The sequence below is a fragment of the Mus caroli genome, unplaced genomic scaffold (assembly GCF_978045245.1).
Source record: "Mus caroli unplaced genomic scaffold, Mus_caroli_1 scaffold_10, whole genome shotgun sequence".
NCBI classification, from domain to species: Eukaryota; Metazoa; Chordata; class Mammalia; order Rodentia; family Muridae; genus Mus; species Mus caroli.
The window spans coordinates 111,687,592-111,704,939 of NW_028227265.1; the positions used below are offsets into that span (position 1 = coordinate 111,687,592).

The 17,348-nt window shown below is 40.9% G+C and overlaps 1 protein-coding gene across 1 annotated transcript in view; it reads right to left on the bottom strand.

The window, feature by feature from the left end:
• The window catches only part of Csmd1 (CUB and Sushi multiple domains 1), a 1,626,901-nt gene that overhangs the window by 464,872 nt on the left and 1,144,681 nt on the right, over positions 1–17,348 (bottom strand). The window contains exon 9 of the mRNA XM_085844142.1: positions 214–338. Within this exon, the coding sequence (XP_085700268.1) occupies positions 214–338 (125 nt within the window). The remainder of the gene's footprint in view (positions 1–213; positions 339–17,348) is intronic.

The window sequence follows — 17,348 nt, forward strand, 5'->3', positions numbered from 1 at the left end:
CATATGTCCTATCATGAGATCATTAGTAGCTTTAGAGGACTTATCACCTAAGAAACCTTGAGGGGCTTTCTTCTGACCCACATCATCATGAAGACACACATATTACCAAATCTTCCCTTTGTACTAACCATGCCTCCCCCTTAAACTTTACCCTGTTTTCAGGAGTATATCCTGCCCTGGGGAGAGTCTGGGCTATCTTACTGGGCACCTTACCTCGACAGATGGGTCTGTGGTCATTCCATGCTGCAAGGGTCTCTGTGACTCTTTGACAGGTGATTCCCTTGGCACCTTGGAGTACATAATTGTCCTCACAGGAGAATTGCACATTTGCACCAACCCTAGACAGCACCAAGAAAAAGACAGTCCAAAATTACCAACAGAAGGAGGACACCAAGAGATGACCTAATGTTGTCTCTCAACTCTAACAATGTAGCAGACCCAGAAATCCACAGGAGACTGTTTTGCGTGCTGGTAGTTATAGCAAGATAGAGTAAGTTGAATGTAGTCCAGGCTAGCCTTAAGCTTGCTACACAAATGTGGATAAGATTGAACTCTCTAAAGTTTATGCTGAAAAGTCCCCTTGTAAACCTTAAGGGTCACCACAAAAATAGAAGAAAGTAGAGGTGGTATTTTAACTTTTTAAATGTATTTATTTATTTATTTATTTAGCATGAATGGATGTTTAATTGGCATATACATTTGTATACAATGTACATGCCATAGCTCTAGAATTCAGAAGAAGGTGCTGTGTTACAGATCTGCCATGTAGGTGCTCAGAACTCAACCTGGGTCTTCTGTAATAGCAACTGGTGCCCTTCATTGCCATACCATTGTTGCAGCCTCCAAGGAAGGTTTATGGATTAAACAGGAATATACATATGAGAGAATTTTGGACTCTGAATTGTCTTATGTGACTAAATATTTTACAGAAGCAAGGACAGAAAGTCCAAGAAGACATCTCTGTGAAGGACTTATATTCCTACCGTCAACATTCACCATACTCCTTAGAACATTCAGAGATATGTCTTACAGGAACAGAAGCATTTATCTTAGGGGACAGCAAGACATTCATTCTAGAATAAGATGAACGACTGTTTTCGCTCCAGAGATGAATCTAAAAGCAGGAAGCCTGGTTATTGGAACCAGTGATAGGGCATTGTCTGGGATAGTTTGACAAGTCCATGAGGCAAGTTGGAGGTAAGGTAGCATGTGAGGCAAGCATCACACTGAGGACATAGAATTCTTCTCTGCCTACCATCTGACCTATCCCACAGGTCAACTGTTACAGGAAGTAATACTACCCAGGTAGATGTTGAGGGAACATGAGTAAATGCATGAGTCTCTGGGAAAGATATGACAGCCATCTGTGTGGATCCATAAAGTCAATAGCAAATAAAACATGAGGGAAGAAATAAGTGTGCTTTCTTTCCTTCTGACGGAACAGAGACATCTCACAGGAGATATTGGAATTAGTGTTTCTCAAGTCTCATGATAAATCAACTCACAACTGCTCAGTGGTACACTGTCTGAAGATGTCAAAAAGTCATTAATTCTGAGCCAACCCAACAGGCAAAATTCTTGGGTTAATGAGCTAAGTGCTTTTCCGTTTTGAAGGAAAATCTCAGCTTCATAAGAATTAGTATGCAAACCAGTGCCTATTTAAGAGGATGCAAAGTACATGGAATTTCCAGTTTATTTGTCCAAAAAGCTGTCTTTATACCACACGCCAAGAACAACTGGACTTCTGTAATGCATATTTTGGAAAAAAATCGATAGATATGAAATATGAGCTTTTAAGATAAAATGTGTTGAAACCACACATAATTCTGTCCCATTGCCAGTATGACTGTCTCCAAAGACCAGTATAATTTATAGACATTATCCCATAATCCCTGGTGATTAGACTTTATTTCAACATCTGAACTATAGTTAACAGATTATATAAATCTACCAATTTTGTCTTAAAACCAATTATTATATATCTGCTCCCTAACCACAGTTTACTGCCCATCTACCTATCTTTACTTGAATTTCTAGATTTTCATTACTCATTTTGAGCATTTACATTGAACATATACTATGTCACACTCTAGGAATCAGATGTGAAGAAATAAATAAAATATACAAAGTCCCAATCTCAAGGAGATAATGGAAGAAAATGACAATTGGTAAATAAACCTTAATAAAAATGAATGTAAAGGAACCAAACTGATAATGATTAGAATGGAGTAGCAGCAAGGGAATGGGACAGTCTGCTACAATGTTCTTTGGCCCTCTTAATCTGAGATGCTAATTTCTAACATGCTGTTTCAAGGGTGGAATTGGGGATAGTATATCTGCCTGCCACCTTCTACATTGCCATCAAACCACAGGCTGATTTGACCATGAGAGCTTCTGCTTTTCCTTTAAGTATTAAAAAGAAGTGGGGACTTGAAATCCCCAAAGCACAGACAAAATAGATAAATGAGGTTTCAAACCCCACATTTTCAGTATAGAAGAGAAAAACATTTATAGTGAGAAGAGGCAATATACCAAAAGGGAGAAAACACATGAGACCCAGATACAATAAACACAGAAGGCTCAAAGCTAGAACAAACCAATGTCAGATTTAAAAGTATGTGGGGACAGACTTGAGGGTAAGATGGCCATGCCTGGGCATCTATCTATCCATCCAAGAGACTGTATCCTACTACGGAGATACATGCCCAGTCATATCAATCACTTCTCTGTTCACAATAGCCAGGATATGCAAACAGCCTCAATATCTGTTTACTGCCGAATGGAGAGTGAAATGTGGTGGCTATATATGATGCCATAAAGTAAGGAAATCATGAAATGTTCAGGTAAATGGTGAAACCAAAAAACATACTTATGGAGGTAACCCACATCCAGAAAGATGGGACTAGGCATCAGATCTCTAACTTTGTCTGCTCAACTTGGAGTCCAGTATCCAGCAGAGTCAGGAAACTATATAAAGAAAATATCTAATAAAAAATAAATTAATAAAAAAGATCATCACTGAAGGGAAGTGGGAAGAAAGATCTTTTTTGGGGGGGGGGTTTCGAGACAGGGTTTCTCTGTGTAGCCCTGGCTGTCCTGGCACTCACTTTGTAGACCAGGCTGGCCTCGAACTCAGAAATCCGCCTGCCTCTGCCTCCTGAGTGCTGGGATTAAAGGCGTGCCCCACCACACCCGGCTGGGAAGAAAGATCTTAAGGAGAGAAGAATCATAGAAAACAGGTGATATGAAGAAAGGGGGATAATGGAGCCGGAGGTTTAGATGGGGACATGGATGGCTGTGTAGGGAGGAGGAAAGGGTGGAGGAGAACTAACTAAAGTTAAGGGTGTTTGATAAAACCACATGGAAGCCTACTATTTTATAAGTTACATACATACATACATACATACACACACACACACACACCCCATTTTTCATTTTTCATATGCAATAATTTAGCTTAGCATTACTCTCACAGGGGATTATGCTTCTGTCAGAATCCAGGTTGTTAAATAAAAAGCCCAGAGTTAGTGTGGGTTACTTCTCCTCTAGTTGGCTGGGGTGTTCTGGAGAGCCCCCAAACAATACAGGCCAGTGCTGTTACTTACTCTGGGTAACAAACAACGTGTTGGTAATGATCGGTATGGTAACACACAACTTTGGTCCTAGCACTTGGGAGACAGAGCTGGTTGATAGATTTCTGTGAGTTCCATGCCAGCCTGGTCTACACAGGGAGTTCCAAGTCTGCTAGAGCTACAAAGTGAGACATATTGCTTAAGATACCACAGACATTTGTTAAAGGACACAGAGAAATCAGGTGTATAATTATTGGGAAGTTTTTTTTAACAGTGTTTGGCAGCTGTCAACACTGAACTACAAGCAATGGAAAGATAAGACATGCCACTGGAGATTCCATGGGTGCAAGAGTAGCACAAATGTTATGGAGTTGACTAACCTCTGCTTGGATTTCAGAATGACTTCACTGGAATAAACACATACCTGGTACTGAAACTCTAGCAAGGAACAAACAAAAGAAGATGTCCCAGGCCCTGGAGGTGAATCAAATGCAATTACTTTGCAAAGTGAGCACAGTGTCAAAGTGCCCCCTACATTGTGTCTTTATTTGGACATCATTGCTCTCAGACCTCATCAGAGCAGTCTCTCTGTGTAGTGGAAAGTAGGTGATGAAGAAACTCACAAATGATCAGAGTCTACAGAACAAGTTTCAATACTATACTTAGTGACAAATGGGACATCTATATCAACTGCCTCAAAGGTTAGGGACAATGGTGGAGGAGAGGGTGGAAACACCTTAAGATCTAGATATCAGGGAGTACAGGAACAAAACAGTGTCTCCTGGTCCTGATAGGACAGCACACTCATGAACTCATGGTCTGCATGGATGACGCCAGTGAACATTCCAGCACAGAGGGATGAAAAGTTCATGAGGTCTTACCCCTAACTTTGGACTTAAGGACAGTTGACAGGCTTTAGTGGAGAGAGAGTTTGTCCCCTGGTCGGTCAAGCATGTACCCATGCATGTCTCCAAACCCATTAATGTATAGGTAATACAACTGGGCATGAAATTAGGAGTAGAACAGTGAGTGGGTGGTTGAATCAATTATTATAACTAATAAAATATATTTAAAGAACCACAAAAAGATATTTAATGGTGTCGTAGCACTGTTGTAATAAGAAGAAAAGTGGTATTGGTCAGTGATGGTGCAGAAATAAGGGAAGCCTTGTATACTATTTGGAGGAATATAAGTTAGTACAAACACTGTGGAAAATGACATGGAAACTCTTCAGAGTTTTTCTTAAAGAACTATTATGTGCCCCAGTATCCCTACTGGCCAAATAGACAAAAGCAGTGGAATCAATATCAGAGTGATGTATGCATTTCCAGTGTTGGATGTCATATGCATGATATAGAACCAAGTGAAAGACAGCAGATTAGTGCAAACAAGTGAAGTGTGGTGTGTACCCAGAACGCCAACAGAGGGACCTCCTGCTACTCACAACACCATGGATAAATCACGAGGGCCACTTTGATTAGGGATAGAAGGATACACTACATACCCTACTTATACTTGAGAAGTTACAGACTAGAAGTCACAGAGACACAGAGAATAACTGGTCATCATGATCCAGAAGATGGTGACAGCTCCCAGAAATAAGGTCCATGGGACAGATAAGGCCAATTACAAGGAACATGAGTGCTGGTGGCCTCATGTGTAGACAGTGAGCAGCATTAACACAAAATGCAGAACATATTATTCTTTTGAATATTGCTGACACAGATTTCAAATATCATCATCAGGAATTATAACCAGATGATGTCAGACATGGTAGTTAGCTGGATTCTGGCATATGCAATGCTTATGCATTTCAAGATATATAGTATACGATAGAATATCCAATTTACATTTGTCAGTTTTGACCTCGTGACTCATCAGTCTCATTTGTGGCAGCATTGTGTCTGTCCAAATTATGAGGCAATGCTGCCAGAGATGGCATCCAACAGTAAGGCCATGCTTGAGGAAGCTACTATTAGAAGTATTTGACAGCATACAAGTTGAACCACAAATAAGGATCGTGGTACTTAGTATAGACTTGTGTATAAGTATAACAAAGAATGAAATATGACTCAGAACCACCTGCATCTTAGGTTCCAAGTACTAATCAGTAATAGTTACATCTACAGAGCAGAAAATACTCAAGTATTTTTCAGTGGAACTATTGTAAATATCTCTTCTAGTTTCTAGTAATTGTACTATTCTAATTATATGAAATTAAAAAGAAAGCTGTGAAGATGCCATCCTCAGACTGTCTACCCTCACTAGTGGGAGGCTTTGGTGGGCACAGTTTTCCACAGACACCTTTTAGGCACGTGTTCAGGAACCCCTTCCAGTCCTGACTGAAGACTTTTCCCAGAACTGGCCATCTTCCTGTGGAGTCAGTCTTTCCCAGAAGGCTGCACTTCGATGCTGTCACTACTTCTTTCCAAGATGTTCAGGGAACCACACAAGACTTCACTAGTATTGTGAACTCTTTACAGGGCTTAGTCGATATGGCCTCAATAGATACTGGAACAATTCTGAGATTGTAGCATTAAATTTATTAACTGTGGCCAGCCTTCTATCTGACTGCAGGTCAAAAGGGGCGACCCTCAAGCAGAGCTGAAGCCAATTGTCTCAGTAATGGATCAAGATGGGGTGGAAAAGAAATATGGCCTGCCTTCTAATTTATTGACTTCAGCTTTGGTTTTGTCTTATCCTGGCTCACAAATCAGTTTAATTTAAAAGCCATGTGTGATTCCTACTTCAAATACACAGCAAACCAAGTTTTCATTGACTTATTATCACTATATTTGAGATAATGTAAATTAGATATACCAGAGTGACTAATCTTATTTTCTAAGTTTTCTTCCATTATGAGCCTAGAAAAATATCTAGCTTTTCATGGGCAGAAATATATAGGACATTTAAAGTAATTAGGCTTCATAATGAAGACAAGTATTGGAGAATGACAAAGTTGTAGATATGTGATGCACTGTTAATACGTAAAGGGCAAGTTTAAGTGGAACAATGGAAGCCAGAGGATGTTGCTTTTCAAATAGAATATGATAGAGAAAAATAGTCTCTTCTTGCTTCAACATTCACTGCTCTAAAACCCTCATTCCTCAGCATTCAACTGTGGAAACACTTCATTTATTGACATTTATTTAACTTTACCTACTGCTATGGGAAGAGTCTTCTGAGGTGAAAGAGCTATTTCCAGATATGTTTGATCTAACACAAACTACTTCTAAATGGGGGTTCCTGGAAAAATGATTATTTATGGACTTTTAAAAAAACGGTTGGTTCATCTAATTGTGGAAAAAATTCTGAAATGACTTAAGCATTAAATTGGAATCCCAAACAGGATGGTGCTGATGTGACTGTGGGGTTCACCATTCTCACTGCCCAACAGGGGATGCACAGAGCAGCTCACCCCTTCCTATAGCTCCAGTAACCATCTGCAGAATCTGTGGAGGCAGCCCAATAGGTTTGTAATTCTACTTCAAATTAGGTAATTAATTTGTAAAAGATTTATTTCATTTACATGTATATGCATGTGTGTGTACATGTTTGTGTGTGTTAGTTCTGCCAGGCATGTACAGGTTTCTGAAAAGTCCAGAAGAGGGCATCAGAGTCTCCTGGATCTAGACCAGTGGTTCTCAACCTTCTTAATGCTATAGCCCTTTAATACAGCTATTCATGTTGTAGTTTCTCTAAACCATAAAATTATTTTTGTTGCTACTTCATAACTATAATTCTGCTACTGTTATGAATTATAATGTAAATATCTGATATGCAGAATATCTAATATCCTACCAGTATAATAGGATCATTCAACTCCTACACATTAAGAAACACTGATCTAGAGTTGCAGGCAGTAATTTACAGAGGAAGCCAACTGACATGGTGCTAGAAACCAAACTCCAGCCCCTCTGCAAGAGTATTTTTGACCATTGAGCCATCTTTCCAGCCCCAACTTTTATCATTGGTACATACTTAGTATCTTAGTTAGAGTTTCCATTGCTGTGAAGAGACACCATGACTCAAAGAACATGACTCAAAGAACTCAAAGAACAACATTTAATGGGGGATGGCTTACAGTTTCAGAGGTTTAGTCAGTTATCATCATGATGAGAAGCATGGCAGCATCCAGGCAGACATGGTGCTGCAGAAGGAGCTGATAGCTCTATATCCCGATTTGAAGGCAGTCAGAAGACTGTTACCCAGGCAAACAAGAGGAGGCTCTGGATCATTTTGGCACATATATATAAGACTTCAAAGACCCACCTCTACAGTGACACACTTCTAACAAGGATACATCTTCTCCAAAAAGGGCACACCTTCTAATAGCGCCATTTCCCATGGGTCAAGAATATTCAAACCACCACATTTAGCAGTAATAAATTAGAGATACAATGTGGTATTTCAGTTAGTGTTGACAATGTACCATGATCAGATGAGAAGGACAGTGGCACATCCATCTGTCACTGCAGGCATTTCCCATCTCTTTAGATTGGAAATGTTTAAAATCCTCTCCTAGCTATTCTGAAATTCAATTAATTGTTGTCAACAAAAGTTATGCTACAGTGCTTTAGGGCATGACAAGTTATCCCTCCTGTCTAGAAACATCCCCATGCCTATTAGCTAACCCATCTCCCCAAGCTGATGGTTATGTAAGATGACAAACAGAGAGAGATAGACAATAGATGCAGGAAGGTTGATTATTAATTGATAGATATAGATTAATACATTTATGATAGTGATGGTAATAGCTAGATACAGATAAATACAGTATAAAGAGATGAAAGAAAGGTACCATAGATAAATGATGGGTGGTAGAGATAGATGACAGAGAGATGATAGATAGATGATAATACATGATACATGATAGATAAATAAAAGATAGACCAATAACTGATAGATAGATAGATAGATAGATAGATAGATAGATAGACAGACAGACATAAATGGGAGGAAAAATATTTATGATATATGGGTATAGGATAATAGATGTCAGATGATTGATGTAAGATATGCAGACAGATGATGATAATGATAATTAATAGACTGATAAATAGATAGATCATAAATAGATAAATGAAAGATAGATGATATACTGATACATAAATGATAGCAGACATAGACACCAGACTATGTCCAAATAGCCCAGTCTGAATATCATACTGAGCTGTGACTGGCACTACTGAAGGCCATTTCAGCACACATCCCTCCCTCCTACTCAGCACTCAGAAAATACAAACTTTTGAGCCAGCCTTGTCTTCAGTGCTGAAATTAAGCCAGGACTTGTCACATCTTTCATAGTGAAAGTGAACACAGGACCAGAGCTTTGGTAGTCACTTCCCAAGAGATAGAGAGAAGTTGTGCTTCACTTGAAATATTTCCACAAGGTGAAGCTAGGGGTGTGTGTGTGTGAATACTTAAGAATGTTCATGAGTGTACAGATGTGTCATGAGTATGCACATAACACATCCACCATGCCCATATATGTATACAAGTGTATAGTATGCATGGATATGTCACACAAACAAGACTACATATATGTACACAGGAGTGTGTCCTACACAAGAGTGCATAAATCCAGCATGAGCACAGATATGCAAGATTACATGTGGGTGCACATGGTTGCATCAGCCCAATGTGAATATGTGTAAACATGACTGCAAGAACTGTAAATGTGTTCACTTGCACACATGAATAAGAGTGGAACAGGCCAGTTATAAGGGGAGAAGGGAAGCCCGAGGGGAGTGGGTTGAAGCTATAAATGGGGTGAAGGAAGGCTTCAGAATCTCAGAGCCTTGTGTATCCACAATCCCCAGACCCCTAATTTCCCATGTGTTTGAGGATATAGGATACTAAAACAATGTCATACATCTCTGCTAAGACCTGGGGAATCCTGTGTCTGACTGCAAGGTGTCTCTGGAGGGGAAACAGCAATTCATAGACAACAAAAGAAGGCAGAGCCCTGTGGGCCTTGCCAGATATTTTGCTTCACTCCCATCCCTATGGCTCTTCACACTGTCCCGCTGACTGAGAAGCCCCAGATCTGGTGCCAACAAGATGGCTCAAATGGTAAACATAATTGTTACTAAGCCTGATTATCTGAGTTTGTATCTCAAAAACTACGTGGCAGAAGAAAAGAACGAATTCCTATGAATTGACTTCTATCATAAATATGCCACCAGAACAGACACATACATACATACATACATACATACATACACACACACACACACACACACACACACACACACTGAATGTAATAAAAGTACATTTTAAAAAGAAGCCACAGACATGGAAAGCATTGTCTCTGTCAGGCTAAAGGTGACCAGTGAGAGGCAGAGGGAAGATGGGGGAACATAAAGGGTACAGACATGAGGAGTCTAGATGCTGGTCCCCACCTAAGCACATGCTTTTTTTCTAGATGCAGCATTTAACATTTTGTGGAGAATTCAAAAGTTGAACACATATTAATGAACAATTGATGGCCTCCATGTTTTATTCTTTTTTATTAGATATTTTCTTTATTTATATTTCAAATGCTATCCCGAATGTTCTCTATAACCTCCTTCCGCCCTGCTCCCCTACCTACCCATTCCCACTTCTTGGCCCTGATGTTCCCCTGTACTGGGGCATATAAAGTTTGCAATACCAAGGGGTACCTCTTCCCAGTGATGGCCGACTAGGCCATCTTCTGATACATATGCAGCTAGAGAAATGAGCTCTGGGGGTACTGGTTAGTTCATATTGTTGTTCCACCTATAGGGTTGCAGACGTCTTCAGTTTCTTGGGTACTTTCTCTAGCTCCTCCATTGGGGGCCCTGTTCTCCATCCAATAGCTGACTATAAGCATCCACTTCTATGTTTACCAGGCACTGGCATATACCCAGAAGATGTTCCAACTGGTAATAAGGACACATGCTCCACTATGTTCATAGCAGCTTTATTTAAAATAGCCAGAAGCTGGAAAGAACCCAGATGTCCCTCAACAGAGGCATGGATAAAGAAAATGTGTTACATTTACACAATGGAGTACTACTCAGCTATTAAAAACAATGAATTTATGAAATTCTTGGGCAAATAGATGTATCTGGAGGATCTGAAAAGAAGTCATTAGATACGTACTCACTGATAAGTAGATATTAGCCCAGAAACTTAGGATACCCAAAATACAATTTGCAAAACACAAGAAAATCAAGAAGAGGGAAGACCAACATGTGGATACTTCATTACTCCTTATAATAGGGAACAAAACACCTATGGAAGGAGTTACAGAGACAAAGTTTGGAGCTAAGACAAAAGGATGGACCATCCAGAGACTGCCCACCAGGGGTTCCATCCCATAATCAGCCACCAAACCCAGACACTATTGTATATGCCAGCAAGATTTTGCTGAAGGGACCCTGATGTAGCTGTCTTGTACTATGACCTCCATTTTTAATCCTCAAGAATGAGTGAGCAAAATGAGGATCTTTAAGTATCAACTTAGATCATTGTATTCTGCACTACTGAGAATATGTTCCTGGAATTCAGCTTTTTGCTGCTTACTGGTCTATTGCAGTGCCCTCAGCTTGCCTGGGTTCTGTCTGCTTTTGCCATCTTCATTTATTTCACCCCCAACACACACACACACCTCTCCCTAACAAATAATCATCTATGGATTATTTATTCCATAATCTTCCTCTTTCCTCCATACTTTCTTTTAATCATGAAAAAAAAATGTTTTCCCCTTACAAGTAAAATGATCTATCAGCTAAAGGTGTTAAAAACCTTTCTGAAACCCAGAAAAGGACAATATTAAAGGTGATCTTTGAGAAAAAGAGAAATGACATTTGATGCAAGAAAAGAATGAGGAGAAAAACCTGTCAGGGGCATGTCAATCATTCTACATCTTCAGAGCATTTGAGTTCCTCTTCATCCTACACAGAAGGTCCCCAGTGCTCTTTCAGAGCCTGGAACATGGCAGATATGAGAAGAATTCATGAGACTTGAGGACTCCATGGAGACAGATCCAGTGTGTACCCATGTTACTACTGATAAGTGAAAGCGACAAAGCATGGAAGTCCACAGATTCCCATGTCCTGGTCTGCCTTCCTTACCTTTACTTCTACTGGGCACAGACATTCACTGGTCAGCTCTACAGTGGACTGGAACCACTGAGGGCAACATGCTGAGTTTCTGGGATACCAGATCCTTCATTTTACTAGGTATTGGGCTACATTCCTCATCAGCATCAATCACTATGTGAAAGTTAGTGAAGAAATAGCCAATGACCTTTAACTGCCTGTAGGGTTGGGACCGATAGGTTTTGGAGGCAAGGGAAAGGGTGTGGGTGGTTGCAGTCATTTTCCATTTTCAATCATTCAACCTTGAGACTCCAAACTCAGTTCACTTAGTGTTCTATGATAGGTTTAGATTGAAAAAATGTTAACCTTGAACACAGGAGTATGAAGAGGCAAGAGGATGGGAGAGAAAGCCACTGGGCTTAGCAGGAATAATTCACTCTAATGCATTCCAAGCCCCAAACCCATTCACTGAGTTGCATTTCCACAGTGGACACCTGAGGTGTTCAAAAGCTACTTTGTTTGGGAGAGGAACCCTGCACCCCTATCTTGTGGCAACTCTACTTTGTGATCATTCATATCATATCAAATGCACCAGTGTCTGCTGCCTCAGGATTCCCCAGCACGTGAGTCCTACCACTCAAGAAGGAACCCAATATACACACATGGAAGCTCTCTAGTAGCTGAAGGACACCTCCTTGATAAATGAGAAGGAGGAGGGTGTCTCCAAGACCATTCCAAGCAAATTGGCCATGCACTGGGAAGGCTGGCTCAGCATTCCAGAAAATACCATCATCTTAAAGACAAATGTGTGTGACTGCAGATATCAGAATGCCTTTTATGAGTCTTGTGATTTCTTCACATAAGTCATTTCTGGGTCATTTTTTTCTTATACAGTGATGGCTTCTACACTCATCTCCTCAAGCTGCCAAGGCAATTTGGCAGCACTAAACACACGTCTGAGAGTAGATGGCTCTCTCCAGCCTGAGGACAGAAAGGAAACACATATTTCATGTGACTTTTAGGTACTGTAGACTAACAGTCCTGAAAGACCCTACAGTGATGCAAATAGAGCAGTGCAAGAGTTCAGCCAGCTGTAATGCTGGGGAAAAGGTTTCTCCAAGTGAGCAGTGACTTCCAACTTGTAACTAGCTCTCAGAAGTGGCACATTGAAAAAGATCTATCAATTTTTCTATGGGGAAATTTAATGTGAATCTTCTCAATCTAAGTTCACGAGATCCTGCTGTTTAACAAACAAGATGTCTTTGTCCTGAAAAGGGGAAAGTGACATTCTTGAATTCAGAATTCTTAGAAAGGCAGAAGTCATTCCCAGGCAGTTCTGAAAGAAGCAGGAAGGCAGAGGGTATATGTGGGTAAGGCAGGTCCTAGAAAGAATTAGAACCATGGAAGAAATGTGGTTACCTTGATGGCTGAGTGTTCGTATAAGCCCCTTGACTCTCCCACTGTGACACTTCCAAAGGCCAGAGGCAGAGGCTTCCTGCAGAACTCCTTACAGGAAAATATCTAATACAGAATGTGTTATCCTCTACAACACATCTCCATGGGGGAGTGGGGTTAAGAGGCCAGGGGTTAGGGATCAAATATCATCCTCAGGGGTCTTAGTCAGAGGCTGAGAGTTGGTGAGGATAAAATGGAGTCCCTGCACAGCCAAATCTCCGAGATCTCAGAGAAGCACCTGCAGTGTAACCCAGATAGAAAAAGCATCCTCTCTTCAATAGGCTTCATGAGTGATAGAACCCCACCATGCCTTGGAAGGCACAGGGGAGGTGAGACATGTTGTGATGGTTTGACAGAAAATGGTTGTCATAGGCCCAGAGTGAGTGGCCCTATTAGGAGGTATGGTCTTGTTGGAGTATGTATGCTGTATAGCATTGTTCGAGGAAGTGTGTCATTAAGGGTGGGCTTTCGGGTTTCAGAAGCTCAAGCAAAGTCTAGTGGCTCATATTCTTTTCCTGTTCTCTGCCTATGCAGTCATCGAACTCCCAGCTTCTTCTCCAGCACTCTGCCTGCATGCCATCATGCTTCCTGCCATGATGATAATGGGCAAAACCTATGAACCACAAGCCAGCCCTATTAAATGTTTTCCTTTATATGATGCTGTGGTCATGGAGTCTCTTAAGAGCAATAGAAACAATCACTGAGACACAAACTAATGACCCCACTGCTGGAGCAAGTGTCTAGTGAAGGTTCTACCCTCCCTTGTCTTGGAACTTGCCTTCTTACTTCTTAGCTTGGAAAACCCAGACACATAAGTTCATCTGCTCGAGAAATCAGTGCCTGGATCCAAGTTTGTTTTTGCCCTAGAATTCATCTCTTCAGTGTGTGATTGATCAGCAAATGGCCCTATGTGTACAAAGACTTTCTGGTAAATATTTTCTCCTTAGCTTCTATCTACACAGTGCAAAACCTTTCAATATTTTGATTTATCTTGCACTTTGCGTTACTGATAACCGAATAACTCCCAAGGTAGACATAAGAAGGGAGGGAGCCAAAAGGGTAGAGAAGAGACCACAGTCATTGTATGGAATATACAGCATATTTTCACACACATATACACACAGAGCTAAGAGAGCCATTCATAAATTTAGAAGCCAGTATAAAAGATGCAAACATCATTGGTGGCAGAGTGGTCAGTATATGGCTTACGATAGCTAACAGAGGTACCTTGGGCTCAGTTTACAAGCACATTCTGAGTAGCCCATGTGTTATGTTCTTCCCTTCAAAATCATCATGTTACTATGCCCTTGTGGCTCCAAACCTAGTCACTGGAACTTAAAGCCCACAAAAATGAGAAGCCCAGAGAAAACATCAGGCAACATAACAGAACCAGCTTCCTGAAACACATTCTAGATTTGGTTACTCAGTCTGGGCTCTAGATTCAAAACCAGGTAGGAAAGAAAACCATTGTTCACTGGGATTTGAGAGGTCAGTGTGGAAGGTCCTTATTTGGTAGGCATTGGTCCCATACATATTGAGTTGACAATACTATACACAGTATATAAGAGATTGACAATCATATTTAGGCCTAGTGGTGGACCTGGCTCCAGAGAGGCTGATCTGGTAGCTTGGGTGATCAGTAGGTGTGAAGAAAAATACAAACTGGTATCTTCATAAGCTCACATCATTAACTGTACTCTGGGGTCCTGTTGCCAAGAAAGAGGATTTCCTCAGTAGATTTTTTTTTTCAGTTCTGAGGGTACTGTGGTGCCTTGCATCTCTCTCCACTCTTTATCACCTGCTGTATACCAACTGAACAGTAAAATATCTTCCTATGGTAACCTATTTTCCATTTTGTATTAACAATACAGCATTCTTTAAAAAATAGTATCTTAAGTGCACCGATCTATTTAACTAAGAAGGCTAAGTCACTCTGAGAAGAGGGGCACAGTAGTTAGAAGTGGCCAAAGGCAAGTTGGGTCTGTGGTTGTTACAGTATTACTTTAGTAATGGGGGCATAGATGCTGATCATTAATGTCACCTGGGACGAGGGCTTTTGGCTTCTACACAACTCCATCCTCTGCCATGCATTTTCCAGGGGTCTATTCTTCACTTCCCATCTTCAAGATAAGTCATCATTACCACTTGTAACATTAAAAACAGAATGCAAGGCCAGAAAATCACTCAGCTTCTGGACCTGCCCTCTCTTTGCTGCACCCCTCCCCATCCTGTCCACCTTTGGTATCCCTTAGACCCCAGCTACACAGTGCCCTGGAGTATCTCTTCCAAACTCTTCAAAATAGCACCTCCCACATAATGGTCCTTTCCCTATTCTTTGCTCTTTCTTTCTTATTCTCCAAAGTTGATGAGGTACTTAAGGACTCAGCTCATTTCTGTGGCAGAACTATGGAAGTGTCTGTGGAAGAAGACCATTTTCACTTCGAGACCTCTTCCCAGATATGACACACGATGATAACTTGCCTTTTCTCATTTTCTTTTCCTTAGATAATAAAAATATAAAGTAAATAAGAGTGACAAAGGATGGCCATCTTTGATCATGCAATGTGTGTCTGTCTTTGTATGTGTTATATTTACAAATCTTGACATTCTGGGATTGTGGTAGCTCTAACTACATTTCTCATGGTGCCATGGTGAGCACAATCCAGCAAACATGCATTTCCCCTCTTCTAAAGCTCTCTCCCCTGCATGGTGGGCCACCTGGAACCTAGAAAGCAAGCAAAACCTTAGTGAACACCACCACAAGAGCTGCATTCCTCCTCCCTAACATCACCGTTTCCAACTGGCCCACCAGCATGTTCCTGTCTTCCATGTACTCTATTGCTTTGGCTTTTTCATGTGACTAAGGTAAGGTACCACTTTCCCTTTGTCAGGCTAGGCATTAGTAACTTCCACAGGCATCAAAGCTGTAAATCCTTCTCCTGTCTACATTGTTGTCCATCCCAGGAGAATGATGGCTTCTTTCTTTTTAACTTTCATTAAAATCTGTCCAGTAATAGGTGGCTCAGTGACAGTTCACAAGGACAGCTCCTATTCAACAGAGCATGTGTCCCTAGGCATGAGGGCTAGTTTCCAAAAGATAGCAATATTAATCCAAGACAGAGTGACGTGACATTGTGAGGGCATGAATAATCAGGTATTAGATAAGAAGGCACCATCCCTGTTTATCATGGAGCACGTAGTTAATTCCAAGTTCTTCCTAATCACTTATCAAAAAAACAATATAGAATTCAGGTTGGGAATCACAAACACACACACACACACACACACACACACACACACACACACACAGAGAGAGAGAGAGAGAGAGAGAGAGAGAGAGAGAGAGAGAGAGAGAGAGAGAGAGAGAGATAAAGCAGTGTAGCCTTCTCTACAATTCTGCCACATCAGCAGTTTCTTACCTGTCATTCTCTTTCTCCCCTGCCTCCTCCTCACCTGTAGATAGGAAGCCTCTGCAGCACCCCTAATACAACTCAGGAAATCAGGCTACAAGAGCACATAATGCAATTCAAGAGTGCTTTGGGCTCATTTACCTGCTATGGGTCTTAGTTTAATACAATAGATACCTAGCCCACTCCCCTCTCTCTCCCTTCTCCCTTCTCCCCACCTCCTCTTGCTCACCATATACACTGAATGGTTGTGTAATAGTCCAAGCATTTATAGTGAAAAATCAACTCCCCTTCTGGGTCTCCTGGAAGCTGACATCTCATGCTTCCTCTGTTCCCAAAGAGGGTTGGCATTCCTGAATAGCATCATGCAAGTTTTATAGATTCTAATTCCTATATAGCACATGAGTGAACATCTAAGAGTTAGACCTCATCTGAAAAGAAGGCTCTATAGTTTCTACCTAACCTCATTCATTCCTTTACATGAATAAGCAGGAAACAGACAGAGTCTACTGTGTACTCCCTCTGAGGTTGTTCCCAGACCATGGTTTCTAATAATGATGATGGAATTGAATTACTAGTTCATCAGCAGTCCTTTTCACTTCAAAGCTAACAGATTAATTCATGCTTAAAAGATGGCCTATACTCCTACACACACATATACACAAAAATCATGCACTTTTACAAACACTGAAATGTAGAGAAGATGTGAGAATCTCCTCACCCTTAAGTAAGTTGAACAGCCTTTGACAGCTGCATTATACCTGAAACACTCTCATGTGCCCTTTGTGAGAGATACAGAAAGGTTCCCCAGGGCAAAGGGGACAACATGGTACCTCTCCAAGCAG